Source organism: Ovis canadensis, chromosome 2 (assembly GCF_042477335.2).
Source record: "Ovis canadensis isolate MfBH-ARS-UI-01 breed Bighorn chromosome 2, ARS-UI_OviCan_v2, whole genome shotgun sequence".
Lineage (NCBI taxonomy): Eukaryota > Metazoa > Chordata > Mammalia > Artiodactyla > Bovidae > Ovis > Ovis canadensis.
In genome coordinates, this window is record NC_091246.1 from 213902188 (window position 1) to 213922571 (window position 20384).

General features: G+C 38.2%; 1 protein-coding gene across 4 annotated transcripts in view; it reads left to right on the forward strand.

Moving 5' to 3' along the window:
• The window catches only part of ADAM23 (ADAM metallopeptidase domain 23), a 189371-nt gene that overhangs the window by 28339 nt on the left and 140648 nt on the right, over positions 1–20384 (forward strand). For all 4 annotated transcript variants that reach the window (XM_069578117.1, XM_069578121.1, XM_069578119.1 and 1 more), the window contains exon 3: positions 17863–17939. In XM_069578117.1, the coding sequence (XP_069434218.1) occupies positions 17863–17939 (77 nt within the window). The remainder of the gene's footprint in view (positions 1–17862; positions 17940–20384) is intronic.

The window sequence follows — 20384 nt, forward strand, 5'->3', positions numbered from 1 at the left end:
TGTTGGTATCAGTCGCTTCGTGCTGTTTCGTTCCAAGGGTTTCAGTTGAAAATGAGCTTTGAAGTTAAAGTTAAATTTTATGTAAAGGCAGCTCATGTAGAGCAATCTGTGTAAACTCACATTTCTCCTAAACATATAGATCAGGGGTTCTCAACCAGGGACAGTTTTGTATTCCCTGAGGGACATTTAACAGTGTCTGGAGATATTTTTGGATGTCCTTATGGGGATGGGATGCTACTGGCCTCTCTTGGGTAGAGGCCAAGGAGGCTGCCAAACATACCACAATGCACAGGATAGCCCCTCCCCCCGTTCACATTAAAGATGTATGTAGCCTAAAATGTCAGTAGTGCTAAGGTTGGCAGACCCTGTAATAGAACTTGTACACCTACAGGTTAAGAAAATGGGAATTATTATCTTTCTGTCCCTTTGAAAGTGAAAGTCACTCAGTCATGTCTGACTCTTTGTGACCCAGTCCATGGAATTCTCCAGGCCAGTTGGGTAGCCTTTCCCTTGCTCCAGAGGATCTTTGCAACCCAGGGATCAAACTCAGTTCTCCTGCATTGCAGGCAGATTCTTTACCAGCTGAGCCACAAAGGAAGCCTAAGGATATAGGAGGGAATAGCCTATCCCTTCTCCAGTGGATCTTCCCAACCCAGGAATTGAACCGGGGCTTCCTGCAGGCAGATTCTTTACCAACTGAGCTATCAGGGAAGCCCTCTGTCCCATTACATATATACTGTTCCTACGTAAATCTGATTGCTCATTGAGCTGGGAGACTTAGTTTTGCTGCCTAGTTGCAAGTACTTCAACATTCTTGCAGATTGTTTAAGCATTATTGTGTGAGAAACTGGCTAATTTAGTGTTAACTGGTTTGGAATGCAAAGAAGAATTTAAAATAAATTTAAATGACTTCTTTGGGGGCTAAAATGAAAGTGCTAAATGTATTATAGTCCTGTTTTGGGGAAAATTTCATATTCTATAAGCAGTTTTTATTTTGGATTGTTTATCAGGTAGCACTAACATTGCACCCTTGCTCAGTTCAGTTCCGTTCAGTCGCTCAGTCGTGTCTGACTCTTTGTGACCCCATGAATCGCAGCACGCCAGGCTTCCCTGTCCATCACCATCTCCTGGAGTTCACTCAGACTCACGTCCATCGAGTCAGTGATGCCATCCAGCCAACTCATCCTCTGTTGTCCCCTTCTCCTCCTGCCCCCAATCCCTCCCAGCATCAGAGTCTTTTCCAATGAGTCAACCCTTCTCATGAGGTGGCCAAAGTATTGGAGTTTCAGCCTCAGCATCAGTCCTTCGAATGAACAGCAGGACTGGTCTCCTTTAGGATGGACTGGTTGGATCTCCTTGCAGTCCAAGAGACTCTCAAGAGTCTTCTCCAACACCACAGTTCAAAAGCATCAATTCTTCAGCACTCAGCTTTCTTCACAGTCCAACTCTCACATCCATACGTGACTACTGGAAAAACCATAGCCTTGACTAGACGGACTATTGTTGGCAAAGTAATGTCTCTGCTTTTCTAGTCATGACTAATTAAATACTGCCCTGATACAGTTATTTACTTATTTCAGGTAAAAAAAAATCATTTGAAGTAGCTATAATTGAAAAAATAAAATTGTAAAAATTGCTTTGCTTCTTATTCTTTGGCATCATTGAAATAGAATAAGTATTTGATTTTAAAATGTATTAATATATTGAAGAAAAGCCTCCTTCCTATCATTTGCTAACTTAAGTAGCAGTCAGGAACAGATGTGGGAATAAAGACATTTGTACAATGATCTCAAGTCTTTTCACTTCTAGATGCAATATGAACTTTAATTAAAATTGCTTAGAGACTTTCAGAAACCCATATTATTTAGTAGGGTATGGGATATGCTTTAATTTCTTGCAATTTAAGATTAAGCCTCTAAAGGTAAATTGGTGCAGCCACTATGGAGAACAGCATGAAGGTTCCTTAAGAAACTAAAAATAGTCACCATATGATCCTGCAGTTCCATTCTAAGCATATATCCTGAGAAACTTATAATTCAAAAAGATACATGCATCCCAAATGGGCTGTAAAGCACAAGGAGCTCAGCTCGGTGGTCTGTGATAACCTAAGGGGTGGGATGGAGGGGTATGGGAGGGAGGCTCAAGAGGGAGGGTTTGAATAGGTATGGGAGCGTTTGAATACATTTAGCTGATTCACTTCATTGTACAGCAGAGACTAATACAACATTGTAAAGCAATTATACTCCAATTTAAAAAGATAGGGAAAAAAAGATCCATGCAGTCCAATAAGTTCCATAGCAGCACTATTTGCAATTGCCAGGATATGGAAGCAACCTAAGTGTTCACTAACGGATGAATGGATAAAGAAGATGTGGGATATATACACAATGGAATATTAACTATGAAAAAGAGTGAAATAATGCCATTTGCAGTAACATGGATGGACCTAGAGATTATCATATTAAGTGAAGTAAATCAGATGGAGAAAGACAAATACCATATGATATCACTTATATGTGGAATCTAAAAAAAATGATATGAATGAACTTATTTACAAAACAGAAATAGACTCACAGACTTAGAAAATGAATTTATGGTTACCAGAGGGTATAGTGTGGGGGTGGGGAGGAAGAGATAGATTAGAAGTTTGGGATTAACATATACATACTACTGTGTATCCCTGGAGAAAGGAAAGGCTACCCACTCCAGTATTCTGGCCTGGAGAATTCCGTGGATGGTATATCCCATGGGGTTGCAAAGAGTTGGACACGACTAAGCAACTTTCACTTTCACTACTTTGTATAAAATAGATAATGGCTGCGATCCAAAAATCTGCAAGCAATAAATGCTGGAGAGGGTGTGGAGAAAAGGGAACCCTCCTACACTGTTGGTGGGAATGCAAACTAGTACAGCCACTATGGAGAACAGTGTGGAGATTCCTTAAAAAATTGCAAATAGAACTACCTTATGACCCAGCAATCCCACTTCTGGGCATACACACCGAGGAAACCAGAATTGAAAGAGACACATGTACCCCAATGTTCATCGCAGCACTGTTTATAATAGCCAGGACATGGAAACAACCTAGATGTCCATCAGCAGATGAATGGATAAGAAAGCTGTGGTACATATACACAATGGAGTATTACTCAGCCGTTAAAAAGAATTCATTTGAATCAGTTCTGATGAGATGGATGAAACTGGAGCCGATTATACAGAGTGAAGTAAGCCAGAAAGAAAAACACCAATACAGTATACTAACACATATATATGGAATTTAGGAAGATGGCAATGACGACCCTGTATGCAAGACAGGGAAAGAGACACAGCTGTGTATAACGGACTTTTGGACTCAGAGGGAGAGGGAGAGGGTGGGATGATTTGGGAGAATGACATTCTAACATGTATACCATCATGTGAATTGAATCGCTAGTCTATGTCTGACGCAGGATGCAGCATGCTTGGGGTTGGTGCATGGGGATGACCCAGAAAGATGTTATGGGGAGGGAGGTGGGAGGGGGGTTCATGTTTGGGAATGCATGTAAGAATTAAAGATTTTAAAATTTAAAAAATAAAAAACTAAAAAAAAAATAGATAAACGACAACGATCTACTGTATAACACAAGGTACTATATTCAGTGTCTTGATAACCTATAATGGAAAATAATCTGAAAATGGATATATATACATATAGATCTGAATCACTGTGCTGTACACCAGAAGTTAACATAACATTGTAAATTAACTATACTGTGATTTTAAAAAGTGGTTAAAAAATTAAAGTAAAAAAGAAAAATATTTAGAGGTTGTGCATTTTAATCCTCTAGGGGCATAACAATTGAAAAAATGGACTAAAAGTTTCTTGTTAATAAAGAGAAGAAAAGTCAAGTAAAAAAAATGATTCAGTTCAGTTCAGTTCAGTTCAGTCGCCCAGTCGTGTCCGACTCTTTGTGACCCCATGAATCGCAGCACGCCAGGCCTCCCTGTCCATCACCATCTCCCGCAGTTCACTCAGACTCACATCCATCAAGTCCGTGATGCCATCCAGCCATCTCATCCTTAGTTGTCCCTTTCTCCTCCTGCCCCCAATCCCTCCCAGCATCAGAGTCTTTTCCAATGAGTCAACTCTTTGCATGAGGTGGCCAAAGTACTGGAGCTTCAGTTTTAGTATCATTCCTTCCAAAGAAATACCAGGGTTGATCTCTGTCAGAATGGACTGGTTGGATCTCCTTGCAGTCCAAGAGACTCTCGAGTCTTCTCCAACACCACAGTTCAAAAGCATCAATTCTTCGGCACTCAGCCTTCTTCACAGTCCAACTCTCACATCCATACATGACCACAGGAAAAACCATAGCCTTGATTAGGCCCCTGAGATTGTAGATACAGTTAGTAGGTTAAAATCACAAGGTGTATACCTTAAAAAATTCCTAAAATGAGATATGTAACAGTGTATTTCTAAAAGCAGTGACCAGTTTGAAATATTAAAAGTAATTAAGATATGACCACTTTTAGAACATGGAAGTGGACTTTTGGAAAATCAGAGATAAACATTGTATTGTTTCTTTGGAATACTTAATACAGATATGTTAATACTTTCAACTCATTTGGTTTGTTAAAGAACTGACATACTCATTTGCTAATCATTCTTTTATAATTTCAACACACACACACACACATATTTACACAAGACATATGAAAATGATGCTCTTGGACTTAAATTCTTTTGAGGGAATTTGTAGTGCATTATATACCACTTGGATTCCAAAGTGGTACTGTTGTAACAGAAAATGTTATTGTAAAACTCAGTGAGTGAGTTGCTTTGTACTGACTTCTATAGTCCCCTTCTCCCTGTCCCGTTATCCCCAGTTATCTTAGCTTTCTCATTCAAGCCCAAATTATTTTAGACAGTAAGCTGCTAAATAGATTTCAAACAGATGTTCTGAATTCTCACTACCATGTTTTCCTTCTGCAGCATTCCCCATTTCAATACATTGCTCACTCCTTCTGGTTATTTAGGCCAAAATTTCTTGGTCCCCTTATTTCATTGGAGAAGAACATGGCAACCCACTCTAGTGTTCTTGCCTGGAGAATCCCAGGGACAGGGGAGCCTGGTGGGCTGCCGTCTATGGGGTCACACAGAGTCGGACACGAGGGATGCAACTTAGCTTAGCTTAGCTTATTTCATTTATACTGCATATCTGATCTGTAAGTAGCTCTTGTTGACTCTGCTTTCACTAGCTACCCAGAATCCGAGCATGTCTCATCAACGCCACTGTTCCTACCCATGTTAAACCCATCATCAACTCCTGCCTGAATTATTGCAACAGCCTCTTAACTTGACTTTCTGCTTTCTCCCCTGGCCCCTCACCTTTAGTCTTTTGTCAATGCAACAGCCTTAGTGAATTTTGAAAAATGGCAGGCAGGTCATGTGACTCCTTGGCTTAAAATCCTCAGTGACTTCCTGTTTCATTAAGAGTAAAACACAGAGGACTCACAAGATCCTATATAGCTGAACTTCTCTAACTTCAGTTGCTTCTTTAACTTCAGTGCCTATAACACCCTGCTTGATCCAAACTGGCTTTATTGCAGTTCATTACCATACCCACTATGTTCCTGCCTCTGAACTTTTGCAACCACTGTTCTCTCCACCTGGAATTCTTTCCGCAGATATCCTTGTGGTTTGTTCCCTCAGCTCCCACTCTTTGCTCAAATGGCACCTTTTCAAAGAGTTCTGTCTGTCCGCTTTATTTAATACTGTCACTTCTTCCTACTGTACACTCCCTTTGCCTCTTAATTCCTTTACTCCTTTTGCCTATAGCGTTTATCACCATCCAGTGTGTTTTACATTTATTAGTTGATTCAATTTCTCCCCGTTGCCCCTCGACACATTCTAAAATATAAATGCAAGGAAACTGGAGCTTCAGGTTGAAACATGGTAGATACAATAATTATTTGTTGAATGGGTAAATGATTTCATGTGTGATGTAGAAGCCAAGGAGTTCACATATAATCTGAGGAAATGGATGTGTTCCAAAGTACTATTTTTATTTTTGTATGTCTTCAAGGTTCCATGTAATTATAGGTTCTCATTTGGAAATAAAAATGAGCTTTAATGAACCTAAAACATTCTGGAGACATAGGGAGAGCTATCATTTGTTTTCTAAAATAATCAGAATATTTTGCATAGCAGTCAGTATTCTAAATGCTAGTTTTAAAAATTCTGTGACTACAGGCTGTGGTTGGCATTTTGAAGAATTCTATAGAAGTTGAATGTTAGAGAAGATGAGGTCACATCAATATTAGCTTTTCTACATCTAACTTTGAGTAAGGTGCTGTAAAGAGCAATATTGCATAGGAACCTGGAATGTCAGGTCCATGAATCAAGGCAAATTGGAAGTGGTCACTCATTGGAAAAGACTCTGATGCTGGGAGGGATTGGGAGCAGGAGGAGAAGGGGACGACAGAGGATGAGATGGCTGGATGGCATCACGGACTCGATGGACGTGCGTCTGAGTGAACTCCAGGAGTTGGTGATGGACAGGGAGGCCTGGTGTGCTGTGATTCATGGGGTTGCAAAGAGTCGGACACGACTGAGCGACTGAACTGAATTGAACTGAACTGAAGGTATGTGTAGTGCCCATGTTACTTGTTTTGAGTAATATTATTATACACGACAGTTGTGAGCCTCTGTCCCAGAACACAGTTTAATAGCGTGACTTTTGAAGCCTAATGGCATCTATTTGTGAAATGGGAAAATCCATTTTTGGTTTGGTCCCCAGTTTGTAAGTTACTCTTTTCATGTGAAAGGGCAGAATGCAACCCTTCCACAGTCACAGCTAAGATCAGAAGAAAGGACAGAGCCAGATACAACTGAGAATTGGAAAACACAGAACTCTTTGTAATCCATAAATGTAGGCAGAGCTGGGTCCTGTCTACCCAGGACCTGTCTACTCTACAAGACAGAGCTGAGTAACATACAAGTAACATACAACTTGTGACACACATCTTCCAGAGGGTAGTTAAGGGAAGCAGAGACCTCTTAGGAATACTGTTGTCAAATAGCTATGTATATACCATGAACTCATAAGCAGAGCCTGAAACATTTCTTCAAGTAGAAATAACAGAGCTGATCTAGAGATTCCACTACAAATCAGTTCTGGACAAGAATAGCGTTAGGCCCACCAATGAAGATCAATGGAGTCAAGGTAACTCGAGAGAAATCTGGCCTGGACAGGTCTGCTTAGCCTCTCTAGATTGTACATTTTCAGTAGTTTTTAAATGAAGGAGACATGGACATTAATATTTGAATTTGCTCTGTATAATTTATGGTTTGTTGTATATAATAATGCTTAGATGAGCAGTGAAATTACTGTCTCATTTTGTATTGACTCATTCATTCTTAATTAATCCTTATAGTCATCTTAAAGATCCAAGTGAAAGAACCTTCTTTTGCTCTAGATAGATATTTGAGTTAACTTGAGTCCACTGGACTTCATAGGCAGCATTCCAAGGACCAGAGTGGGAAGCCCAGGAAAGTAGGGCTTGTCATGGAGAGCTGCCTCTCAAAGCGTTTTTTTTTTTTTTTTCCCTTTCAGGAAAGTATTAATGTTAAATAAGCAAATTAAAAAAAAAAACATCTGTCATGTATATGAGTCAAAGACATTAAGCATGGAGCTTGGTGTTTGTTTCTTTTTTGTTTTCCGAACCTTATATCCTACTTCTATTCTTTTATTTAAATTATTTAGTGGGTGTTCAGTAATTCTTGCTAGAAAGGCAGAATTTGTTCTTGTTTTATCATGGAAGTGTCAGCAGCAAGAGAAGCACTCCTTGGAGACTCGCAGTTTGGTGATGTAGAAATTGACGAGGAAAAAGAACGAGATGAATCACACCTCAGCCACTAGATTAATGCGTCAAATTAAATTTTACTATTCAGGAAGGCAACAGAAAGAAATGCTTCCATGGTAACTATTGTCAGAGTTGTATTTTCACTCATCTTTCAGAAAATATATGAAAGCTAAATAATATAGCTGTAGTGATACTTGTAATGATTTACTCATTACTTTCAAATGCAAGAGCCCTAAGCCTATGATTTCATCTCTCTCTTGAATTGGCATTGTCGATTTAATATCTGCCAACATTAATCACTAAGGGTAAATGTATAGAAGACGGTTCGTATAAATGTCCACAGATGATTTGTATGTGAAAGTGTATTGTTCACAAAGTTCTTTTGGGTTGCTAAATGATCACTAAGGAAAATCTTAATGTGACCCATTAGGGCTTAAAAGACCCCCTCGAGCCCTCTTATAATGTTAGAGGTAGCTTCTCTTCTTTGGCTGATCATGAGGAATTTTGCAAGTACATTTTTAGTAGAGATAACTCACGGTTTAGTCACTGAAATATCTGATGGATTATCCATGCCTATTTTCTCTCTTCTTCAGTGTCTGTCTTTTGTCTGAATCCTACTTTGAGAGCACCTCAAACTGAGGGGTAGGTAAAAAAAGGGAAGAAGCTGAAACTGGATTCTTTTTAAAACTGGTTTATTTAGAAGAGCGCTCTTATAACAGATTTGGTCAGAAATTAGAATTCAACCTGTTGTCCTTTTTTTCTGTATTATCAGATTGGATAATTGGATGTTGGCTAGACTTCTTTCAGAACAGACGTTCTGTCTTCCTTGGCGAGGCTGCCACAGAGAACAAGGTCAAACGGTGTCCTGCTTCTTTCACAGGGACAGCCTGATCTGCTCTGACCTGTGCAAAGTCTGTGCTTTGTGGTGTTTTTGTATTGTTTCTGTAATATCCGTCCAGGCTAAGATTTCCGCTTCCTAGTTTAAGGGTGAAAGATAGATTAATTAACAAAATATCTTAGTATTTGTTGGACTTGTATGTGTTCACATGACTTACTGATCTCGTGTATTCCTTGTTTTGTAATAAATGACCATGTTTTAATTCTCACAATTAACTCTACAATCCAAACTGTAGTTTAACCCTCCAGAATGGAAGGCTTCCTGTCTTTTACCTTAAAGCATGTTTCTTAAGTTTCTATTTGTCAGGAAACACTTAGAAACACTTTGAAATTTTATCCTATTGAATCAGTCCTAGAACTATCTGAATTCTGTCTTTAAATGCTGAGAAGGATCTCCAACAAGCTTTTCTTAGTTCTCTCTAGACCTCAACATTCTCATTCCTCATATTTAAGTGCACTTGCTATGTATACTGTATACTTGTTCATACTAAATTGAGTAATCAATCATGGTTACGTCATCTGTGGTATCTTTATAAATAATATTACTATTATCATTTAACTAAAGTATTATATTTCTTTTTGGCTTCTCATTTCATTTCCCTAAACAGACTATAAACTTTTTGATATAAATACTCATTCTCCTATACTTTTGGGCTTCCCTGGTGGCTCAAATAGTAAAGACTCTACTGTAATGTGGGAGATTCTGGGTTCTATCCCTGGGGTGGGAAGATCCCCCGGAGAAGGGAATGGCTACCCACCCCAGTATTCTGGCCTGGAGAATTCCATGTACTGTGTAAATACTCATTCTCCTATACTTTTACAGCTGCCACAGTACTTCATACAAGGTAGGGGTTCAGTGCAAGTTTGTTAATGGGTTAACCAATAATCCTGTGAAATGGAACATGCCAGAAGGAAATGTGATATTCTTTCCCACAAGCTACCTATTTAAATCTTGGGAAGAACATTGAATAAATTACTTTAATTTGCAAAATTGCCTTCATGTAACATTTGCAGCTGTTCCACTTCTCAGGGAAATGATTCATATTATTTTAAAGACACAACAATGTGAACAAGGTCAAAGCATAATACCTGATGGTTATTAGCAATACAGATATAAAAGTTGCAAATTTTGCAGAATCTAAGTGCACATTGGATTTGCTAGGAGGTGGCCGGCTATAATGGGAGGGAGCTTTTAAGATGGAGCTGACTGATAACCTTTGTAAAACAGTAATATACTTTCTTTTTCTGTTTTTCTTTGTCCTTTTACTTTACCCCCCTCCTTTCTAAATTACTGAGCTCTTCCAATGTGGCCAGCCTTTTCTAGGAACTTTCTGTTACATTATTATATAATTTAATCATTGCATACATCCTGTTGGTAAGCTATTATTGTTTATTTTTTAATGACCAGGAAACATTGAGGTTTGGAGGCTTAAGGACTGCTGGCATGAACTTGGCACTTTTTCTCACTGAACCTGATATTTCTTTCTTTGATGTGCAACCTTGGACAAAAAACATCATTTGACTCCTTTGTGCTTTTTAAAAATGTCTTTCTTTTAGAAGAGGCTAATAAAAAAATCTGCCTTACTAGCTTCATATTATTCTAGATAACTGAGATAATTAAAACATGAGAAATATTGGGCATTATTCTTTTTATTATATATGAGTCTTGACTGCATTGGTGATCACCAGTGAGCAAACTTAGAAGAAGGGATTAGAACAAGATTGTAATTTAAAATGATCTGTTGATGTTTTCTTTTGCGCTTTAAAACTCCTAAAATATGTTCCCATGTTTGAGTTTTTGCATGACACAGAAAAAAAATCCACAGGTTGTACTTCTATGTTTCTTTAGCTGTGTGATAAACCCAGATTAGTCAGGTACAGAAAAGCCTCAATGAGCTAAAAGAAAAGTAATATATTTTCTTGTTTATTTATGATTATAAATCTTTGCTATACAACTTTATTCAATAGAATATTAGATCGGTTCCGTTCTCAAGTGGTGATTTTGTACAGCTTATGAGGAAATCGCTTGATAGTGACATTGTTTAACATTTTCTTTTACATTTTGCTTTTTTAAAAACTTCTTTAAAAATTTTTATATTGGAATATAGTTGATTTACAGTGTTGTGTTAGCTTCAGGTATACAGCAAAGTGATTCAGTTATACATACACATATATCTGTTCTTAAGAAAGTGATGTCTTTCCCTCAAACTGATTTCAATTTGAACTTGGCAGTTTGTTTCTTATTGCAATTTAACTATTTGGGTCACTGGATTCTGTGTCTCCTGTTTTTCTGTGAAGAGAAAAACATATTGTGCAACCAAGATTGATGCAAGGCTCCCTAGTGAAGCATCTTTCTTCAACAGCTCAACTCATTACAACAAAGGAGGCTCCTTGTATCTGAGCTGCTGGTTCTCTTCCTTCTTAGCTGGAGTATTTCCAAGGTTGTCTTTTCCGAAATATTGTAAAATGTCCTGGACCTCAAAAGAAGATAGTCTTTGAAATTCTGTGAACTCTTCCCACTGTGAAGAAAAAAGGGTGGACTCTTGAAGGATCTTTGGAAAAAAATAATTGAGAGTAGGGGAAGAAACCATGAGCAAAAAGATAAAGGGAGGAAAATCAATTCCCGAAAAAGTTATAGTTTATGCACCTGTGCATACAAAGACACACACACTGTCTATGTTTGATATTTTAATGAACATAGAATAAGAAATATTATCATAGGAATGAAGGAAATGAGAAAATTTTTACCTACAGTCTCATGTGTGTGTGCTAAGCCACTTCAGTCTTGACCAACTCTGCGACCCCATGGGCTGCAGCCCACCAGGCTCCTCTGTCTATGGGATTCTCCAGGCAAGAATACTGAAGGGGGTTGCCATGTCCTTCTCCAGGGGATCTTCCCAACCCAGGGATCGAACCTGTTTCTCTATGTCTCCTGCGTTGGCAGGCAAGTTCTTTAGTGCCACCTGGGAAGCCCACCTACAGTGTCTTTTCTGCTGGAAGGAATAATGGAAAATATGAAACAGCTGAACAGTTGATTACTAATGAGACCGTGTCTAATGAGACAGTTTTATTAATCTTTCTTCAAACTCTAATTATAGCAGTTTTCTTTCTCAAGCACCTTCTTTCCTGGAGCCCACAGCTCTCCTCTTTAGGAAGCAGAGCTGAAATCATCTCAGTGGTGTCTGCTCAGGCTTGCTTGACACCTTCCAGGTCTTTTGCTCCCTATTTGTAAAGCTTTTTCTTGTGTTATTGCTCTGCCACTCTGGATACGTTTTCTTCATTACTTAAATAAACTGAATATATCTCAAGGGCAGGGAAACGTCTAAATTTTCCTCTGTTACCCTAACCATGTCTCTTATAGAGCATAGTAAAGCAAAATACATGCTCAGTGAATGTTGACATTGATAGCATGGATACTGCAATTCAAGTTGCTCACTTTCTACTGAAATACAGAATTCAGTCTTGTAATGTTTTCTGAATTTGAGAAAGTGTAAACTGCTTGTTTCCCATATTCTGTTTCAGTTATGCACACACTGTAGAATTCACAAGTCCTTATAAGTAGGACAGAATACTAATGGAATACTTGTTATGTGTGAAGCATTTTTGCATGAAAACATGTATATCCTCAAAATACTTGCTTTTCATTTCTATAAGTAAATAGTCATCTTTTCCCACTGTTTTCATGTCCATATTAATGTTAATTATTCTAGAATGTAAGTCCCAAGAAAACCACTGTGTCTCTTCAGCTTATATAGTGTACCTTACCTAAAGCTGAATATTTATGATTGCTTAGTAGCATAACACTAGTGGATAAGATGCAAAGCCAGTCTTAGCTGAGGAATCTAATGGTCTTGTAAGTTATTTAATATGATATTAAATTGGCCACAAAGTTCGTTTGGGTTTTTCTAGAAGATGTTATGGACAAACCTGAACAAACTTTTTGGCCAGCCCAATACCATTAGGTGCCATCTACTAAAAGGAAAAAAACACAGGGAAGCAACAGCACATTGTTAAGATGTGTAAACTGTTCTTTAGTGAAGGAGGTTTGTGTATATAATTGAGTTTAGTTGTTTTTGTTTATTGGGCTCCTGTAATTTCCCTGTGCCAGATTCTGAGTCAAAAAAAAAAAAAAAAAAAACCAAAGCGCTTAGGCAACAGCTGCTCTCAGTCCTTCAGGGTGGTAGTTCTGAGCCCAGGGTTGTGCTTATTCTTGTCGTGAAATGACGCTCCTTGACTCTAAAACCCTGCATTCTTCCACAGTGCTATTATAGTGACGGGCTTGTAAAAACAAGTGTTAATCTTTGAATCTGTTTAGCAGATATCCTGATGGAGAAAATAACCCGTTATGACCTGATGGGTGGTTCATGTACTCTTCTCTGGACTATTCCTATGATTCTGTATTATTGAACATATTTCTAAACCTCGCTGTGCAGGTCCTTGTTTGTAAAAGAAGAGCAATGCTCTTTGAGGTTGTCTTTGTGTTTTCAGTGGTGCTGGTCAGTTAACTCTAAAATATTTAATAAGCTATAAATAATATGGCCAGGTATTATAAAAATTTTCTACCTGTCCTGGCCATTCTTCCAATTTTTTTTTTATCTTTTGGAAGAATCGGGTTTATATGAAATAAAAATAAATAGTATCCAAAAATGTAATTTGTAAAACAATAATGACTCATTTTACCTGATTTGAAAACATATTTAAAATGAACTATTATCAAAACTATATACATGGTATTTTGTTAAAGAAAAAATGATCAATTGATGTGGAATAGCATAGAGACTCCAAAAGTTAAAGCCCATTTTAATCATGTCAAGGACAGAGCAGAAATAACAGAATGACAGGGAAAAGTAGCATTTGTCAGGTATTTATTTTGGTCTAGAGAAGAATCTGTTCTTTGTGTACAAAGGCAGAATGTATAGCAAAGGAAAGAGAATATGAGAAAATAGCATACACCATTGTATGCTATTGAAATTGCTTCAGGGGGTACAGATATTTTATTTAATTTATTTATTTTTAATATAAAGTTATTTATTTTAATTGGAGGCTAATTACTTACAATATTGTATTGGTTGGGTACAGATATTTTAGATGAATATACTAATTCCATTTGCTATCTATGCAACGAAGATGAATGTTTAAGGAAATCTGAAGTCATTTTATGGGAAAATTTACTCCCTCTCAGCATTAAAGTGAATTCAGATGTTAAAACAGTCTTTCTGATAAAGGTAACAAAATAAAATTTTTTTTCCTATGGAGAAACAGGAATGTTTTTGATATCATTGTACTAATTGCTTCAGTTGTTGTGAAGAGGAGTCTGTCAATATGTTTGAATCCTAGTGTTGGTTCTGATGATGATGCTGGCATACGCCAGACACTGTGCTGAGTAAGTGTGGGGACATTTGAAGGAAAGCTCTCTGTCTGGGCCACATGTACACATGTATATGTGAGCAGACGTGTTAGTGAGCATGTCACACAAAGCTCCACAGCCCACCTTTTCAGATTCATTGTTTGACGTTTCCACCAAGAGCCATTTTCCTATAGGCCATTTCATTAAAACCTTTTTTAAAGCTTGTTTCCCACGTTAATTTTTTACTCTATTTTTGTAATTGTTTTTCCCCCAGGCCCTGAATATCTTTTCTTCTCCTGGCAGGTGAATTCTTTTTATTTTTTTTATCTATAGCATTTAATTTTATTTTTATCGTTGTTCAGTTGCTCTGTTGTGTTCTGACTCTTTGCGACCCCAGGGACTGCAGCAGTCAGGCTTCCCTGCCCTTCAGTATTTCCTGGAGCTTGCTCAAACTCATGTCCGTTGAGTCAATGATGCCATTCAACCATCTTGTCCTCTGTCACCCCCTTCTCCTCCTGCCTTCAATCTTTCAAAGCATCAGGGTCTTTTCCAATGAGTCGGCTACTCACATAGAATGTATGAAAACATACATACTTTAAAAAAACTTTCTATTTTGTATTGATTTACAAACTATGTTGTGATAGTTTCAGGTAAACAGCGAAGGGATGCAGCCATACATATACATGTATCCATTCTCCCCCAGACTCCCCTCCCATCCAGGCTGCCATATAACATTGGGCAGAGTTCCATGTGCTATATACAGTAGGTCCTCTGGCAGGTGGATTCTTACTCACTTTTAAAACCTTTATTCAGACTGCACCTTGTCACTGAAGCCTTGGTCCTGGTGGCCCCTTAGACACGTGGAGGTTGACAGCCCTGCCTGCTTCTCTGGCAGATGCTGCTTTCTTGAGCCTGGGCTGTGTCCCAGCCATCTTTCTACATAGGGTGGGATTCAACACCTGTGTGTGGAAGGACTAAATAAAATAAACAAAGGAAAATCCCAGTATTAATATTATTTGCCAGGTTTTCCATTAAATTCTGTTAAACTGAAACTTGCCACATTGACTCAGTATAAACCTACTTAACAACGATCAAATTGTCTGACTCTCAATAATTTCTTCGAAATGGAGTAATCAGTTATAGAGGAGCCTAGTGGGCTACAGTCCATGGGGTCGCAAAGAGTAGGACATAACTGAGCAACTAACACACACGCACACACACAAGCAGTTATTACCCGGCTACATTATTTTGCAACAGAGTTTTCTTGGGGTTTGTACTTGTCTCAGTGCTTATTTGCTGTAAAATGAGTCTTTTGCTGGGTCACCATCAGGTTCTTTAGATTAGTTACAGACATACAGAGATTTATCTAAGTTTGAATTATAAGCACTTTTCCTTGGAATACTTACTCATTTGGAAGTTTTACTCCATTTGTTTTGATGTCCTATAATTTCCGTGAAGTTTTTCTCTTCAGTACTAAAGAAGTTGCTTATTTTCAGTCGTGCTGGTCTTTGTTGCTGCGCGCAGGCTTTCTCTAGTTGCACTGAGCTAGGGCTACTCTTCCTTGTGCACAGGCTTCTTATTGCAGCGGCTTCTCTTGTGGAGCAGAGGCTCTAGACAGCGTGGGCTTCAGTGGTTGTGGTGCATAGGCTTAACTGCTCTGCCGCATGTGGAATCTCCTCGGACCAGGGATTGAACTCATGTCCCTGGAGTTGGCAGGCAGATTCTTATCCACTGTACCACCAAGGAAGTCCCTATGTGTAGTTTTTGTCTTATGTATAGCTATTCTCTCTTCACCACAGTATGTTCTTGTTTATAAAGGTGCTCAAACAAGTACATTTAGCAGCTCTTTTAAGCCAGAGTGCCTTTAATGAACTCTTCTCTACTATTTAATATTCTTAAGAGAAAGTATGCCTAAGGGACATATTTTAGTCCCAGGAAAAAAGCTGTTTTCTTTTCTTAAGCTTTTGGGACCCAGAGATGAAAAATTTCCCCCTATACAAATTATTCATCAAGTAAAAATTTTCATGCAAAAATTAGTGCTTCAAGACAGAATGAATTTAGGTGAAAGACTTTGTGATAGTTATATTAGGTGAATAGAGGTTTTACTGCAGATGACAGAAATTTCTCTCAAGGAGTTGTCTGAATACAGGAAGCTCAGATCAAGGATAGACCCTGTTCTACATGGTTGTTTGGGGTCTGACATGATATCCCATGGTATTAGGGATTGAGGCACTTTCTCTCTCATTGTTCTGTATTTAAAATTTAATATGTTAATTTCCTCTTAATTTTATTTGCTGATTATTGAATGACTATCAGATCAGCAGTTACGCTTGACAAGAAGTTGAAGCCATGGTTTACTTATAGTATTTTATGGATTTGGCATGGCAAATTAGTCCTGATTATAAATATTTGGTTAGCTAATGAAAATTCATATATTTAGGGAAGGATGGTCAATGTACAGATGTTTGCAAGACCCCTGTGATATCAGTTGTGAAGCAAACTGTCCAGAATGGAAAGTGATTGTCCATCACTTGGAGGGAGGGCACAGTGCTCCTGAAGTCTCAAGTTCATTCCCAACAGGTGTGTGTGAAGAAGGCTTACTGGAAAGTAATGTCATTGGTCTGCCCTTGAAGGAAGGGTAGGATTTTGATAATGGGAAGTGGAGGAGGAACAAGAGTGGAACAAGAGGAACAAGCAGTGGCGTTGAGGAGAGTGGGAGTGAAAAGTGTCTGGTTGCTATGCATGTAGCGCTTCATAGATGACACCCACTGTGCCTTAAGAATGAAGTCTGGAGGAAGGGTGTTTGTGAGCAAGGGGTGGGGGGGGGGAGGTTACATTTATCTTTGTTCTTTTTTTTCTGATAGGGTGACAAAGGAGAGATTTTTCTTGGATAATACTTTAACAAAACTTCATTGATTTGTTAATTTATATTATTCAAGATGCTTCTGTGAGCTATTCTAATCTTTAGGACCATAGCCGGCCAGGCTCCTCTGTCCATCGGATTCTCCAGGCAAGGATACTGGAGTGGGTTGTCGTGCCCTTCTCCAGGGGATCTTCCTGATCCAGGGATTAAACCCGAATCTGTTATGTTTCCTGCATTGGCAGGTGGGTTCTTTACCACTAGCAGCAGCTGGGAAGCCCCTTTAATACCTAGAACATATGACTCATGTTGAGATGAGATTATCTTTACATTTTGGGTTAAATCACAATGAGGACAGTATTTGTAAATATATAACTTTCAAAGAGGGACAGAGACTCTCAGTATCCACAGAGGGCCTGGTTTGACGTGCTTCTGAAGTTGGAAGGTTTTTTTACCGGAACATTCTGCTGATAAATCATTTAGAGAAAGTTCCAATTCATGATGAAGACCAGAACGCTGACATGAGTTTTCACTTAGGTGTGCAGAAAGAATTGGTTAGCTTTGTGCACAAAATAGGCTGAAATCAAGCTTTAATTAGTCAGACTTTTGCATAATTCATCACAGTCACTTTGAAAGTTCAGTTGAATCTGCTCTTAATTTTTATCAAGATGGATTCCTTTTTAAAGGACTTTTATTAGTTTCTTGCTGAACAGATATTTAGACCTTCCAAGTAAAACCATGATGATATCCTTGTTCTCTTTTTAAATAGATAAATTATTATATAGGGATAAATAAATAAATGAATCAGTCCATAAAATATTCTTCTTATTAAATATCATTCTTGATATCCATATAATCAGCTTTAAAGATATGAAAGTAAACTAAGGTTCTTTCTGTCTTTTTGAATCCACAGGCTGTCCATCTGGCCCAGGCAAGCTTCCAGATTGAAGCCTTTGGCTCCAAATTCATTCTTGACCTCACATTGAACAAGTAAGTATTTAATTATGATCTTGTCAAGAAATAATTGCAATAAAACTCTACTTCATGATAATAGTTTTGTCAAAATAATATCTGTTGTTGAAGCAACTGATATTTTTAAGCTAATTATATGTCATATAGTGCCTAAAGAAAAATATAAAGCCTGAAGTTAATTATTTTCTTTTGCTGAAAGAAGAGACATTTAATGTATTAAAAATCTCAAATGGAGTACTTAAATGTGATTTTAAATGGAATAAATATTTGAAGTGATGTTAGCTAATTAAGTGCTAACTATAATCCTTACTATATATATGTATATATATAGCAAGCATGATAAATTACTGACTCAAGTGTAATTGGACTTCAGTCTAGAAATTCCACTTTACCTTTCAGTATGCAGTTCATATGACTTCCGTATGAAGGGTAAAGAAAATGATGACTTGCAAATAGTACCTATTTTGAGAAGGTTCTTTGCTTCCTAATTTGCTCTAATACACTTTCTTAGAAATTTTGATCCTGATGAAGATTTACCCGATTTTCCTCTGAGCATGTGTTTATGTTGATATTTAAATGCTATTTCCCAAGTTGGAACCGGTTGCACAGATGTCTTTGTACAAAGCATGAAAAAGAGCTATTGCCTTAAGCAGGACTCTTCAGTCTCTAATTGAGCCAGCAGCGAATATTTCTTTGGTGAAGGAGCATTCCTGCATGGTTTTCTGCAGCTTGAGAAGCTCCAGTCAGTATCTTAAACTCTCATCAGTATTTTGACTAAGACTGCATTTTTGCCAGAAAGATACCACATAATGCTATCAGACACTGTAATGTAGGTGACCACAGTTCAATATCTGAGAAATTACAAAAGACTCTAAAGAACAACTATTAAATTTCTTGTGTGCCAAATTCTGAGAGCTCTGCAGAAAAAAAAAAAAAATTGCAGAGTCAGCTTGGGTACTCCTTACTCAAGTGTAATTGCAGCTTTAAGTCAGGATGAATCAGCAGAACTCAGGATTTCCTGTGTTACAGATACTGCAGGTTTTCGTCTTTGAGTCTGCTGAGTATTAGTTGAGTTCCTTTTCACCATGCTGGGTCAGCACTGTGCCTGCCTGAGAGATTTGTCTTGCCAATACTTAGACTATGTTGAGTAACAAGATATAGCTAATTTTAGTTTGTTTGGATCTTCTGTTCCTTTAACTCTTACTGCAGTGGATGCTGTCATATCAGACTGTGCCTTGGTGATAGCAACCAACATTGCTTTGTGGTTGAACATTAAAACATCCTGGCTATAGCACAGCATCCCAGATGACTCAGAAAAGATCATATGGGGATGTCCAGGGTACTTAGAGGTCTGTAGGCACATCCAAAAATTATCTGCCACTAATATTTAACATGCAGAGGAATCAAGTTGAACACCTACTGTGAGCAGCCCTTGCCTTAAGGAGCTTATTACTTGGGAGAGGCCAATACATATAATTTTACAGGAGTGTGAAATTCATTGTGCTGGTGATAATGAACCAGCAATCCATGTTGGTTGGAATGCTATGGAGGCACTGAAGATTGGAAGCTCTTTGGGCTGGAAGAGTGTGGAAAAGCATTTTAGGAAAGGTGATGCTTGAGCTAAATCTTGGAAGGCAAGTGCTAGTGAGGAAGAGAAGTGTTAGGGATGGATCGGAGAGTGAGAAAATGGAGAACTGTATTCTAGGCAGAGCAGAGAGTGTATGCTGTGGAGGCAGGGCCATACAGCAGTGTGGCAAGTTAAACTTTGTTGAATTTCTTGGTAAATTACAAGATTGATGCAGAGGGAGATAAGTCAGGAGAGGTAGGCCCAGGGACAGCTCAGTTCCTGGAAGATCTTGTATATCATGCTTAAGTACTTGGCTATTATAGCCTAGACTGTGAAAAATGAAGTAAGGGGAATAAACACAAGTTCTACTCTCAAGAAATGCTAAAAGGCATGGAGAGAGAATGCTTTTAAGAAATCTTTGATTGATAAAAATCATTAGGATAGCTTTGATGTGGGTGACAAGGCAGAAAAAAGACTTAAAGTTAACTGGTACCTTGATTGCATAACTGGGTAGAAGATGTTATTGAGCTGAAATGGGCAGCACAAGGAGCAAACAGGTTAAATGGTGAAGAGAAAAGAATGTGAAATCAGGGTAGACATCATTGATTTGAGGGCTCTGGGACATGTCTACGTGGAGGCTGGATAGAGCAGTCTGAAGTACAGGGAAGAGATGGGGGCTGGAGGCTTAGCTTCCTAAGCTTTAGTTTCCTGTTTAAGCTATACGTTGCTATAAGGACTAACTGAGCTAATGTGTGGTACTTAAATTTCTCTGTTGAAGCCTTAACCTGAAACATGACTGTATTTAGAAACAGAGCCTCTAAGGAGGTAATTAAGGTTGAATGAGGTCATATGGTGGAGTCTTGATCTAATAAGATTAGTGTTATTATCAGATAGAC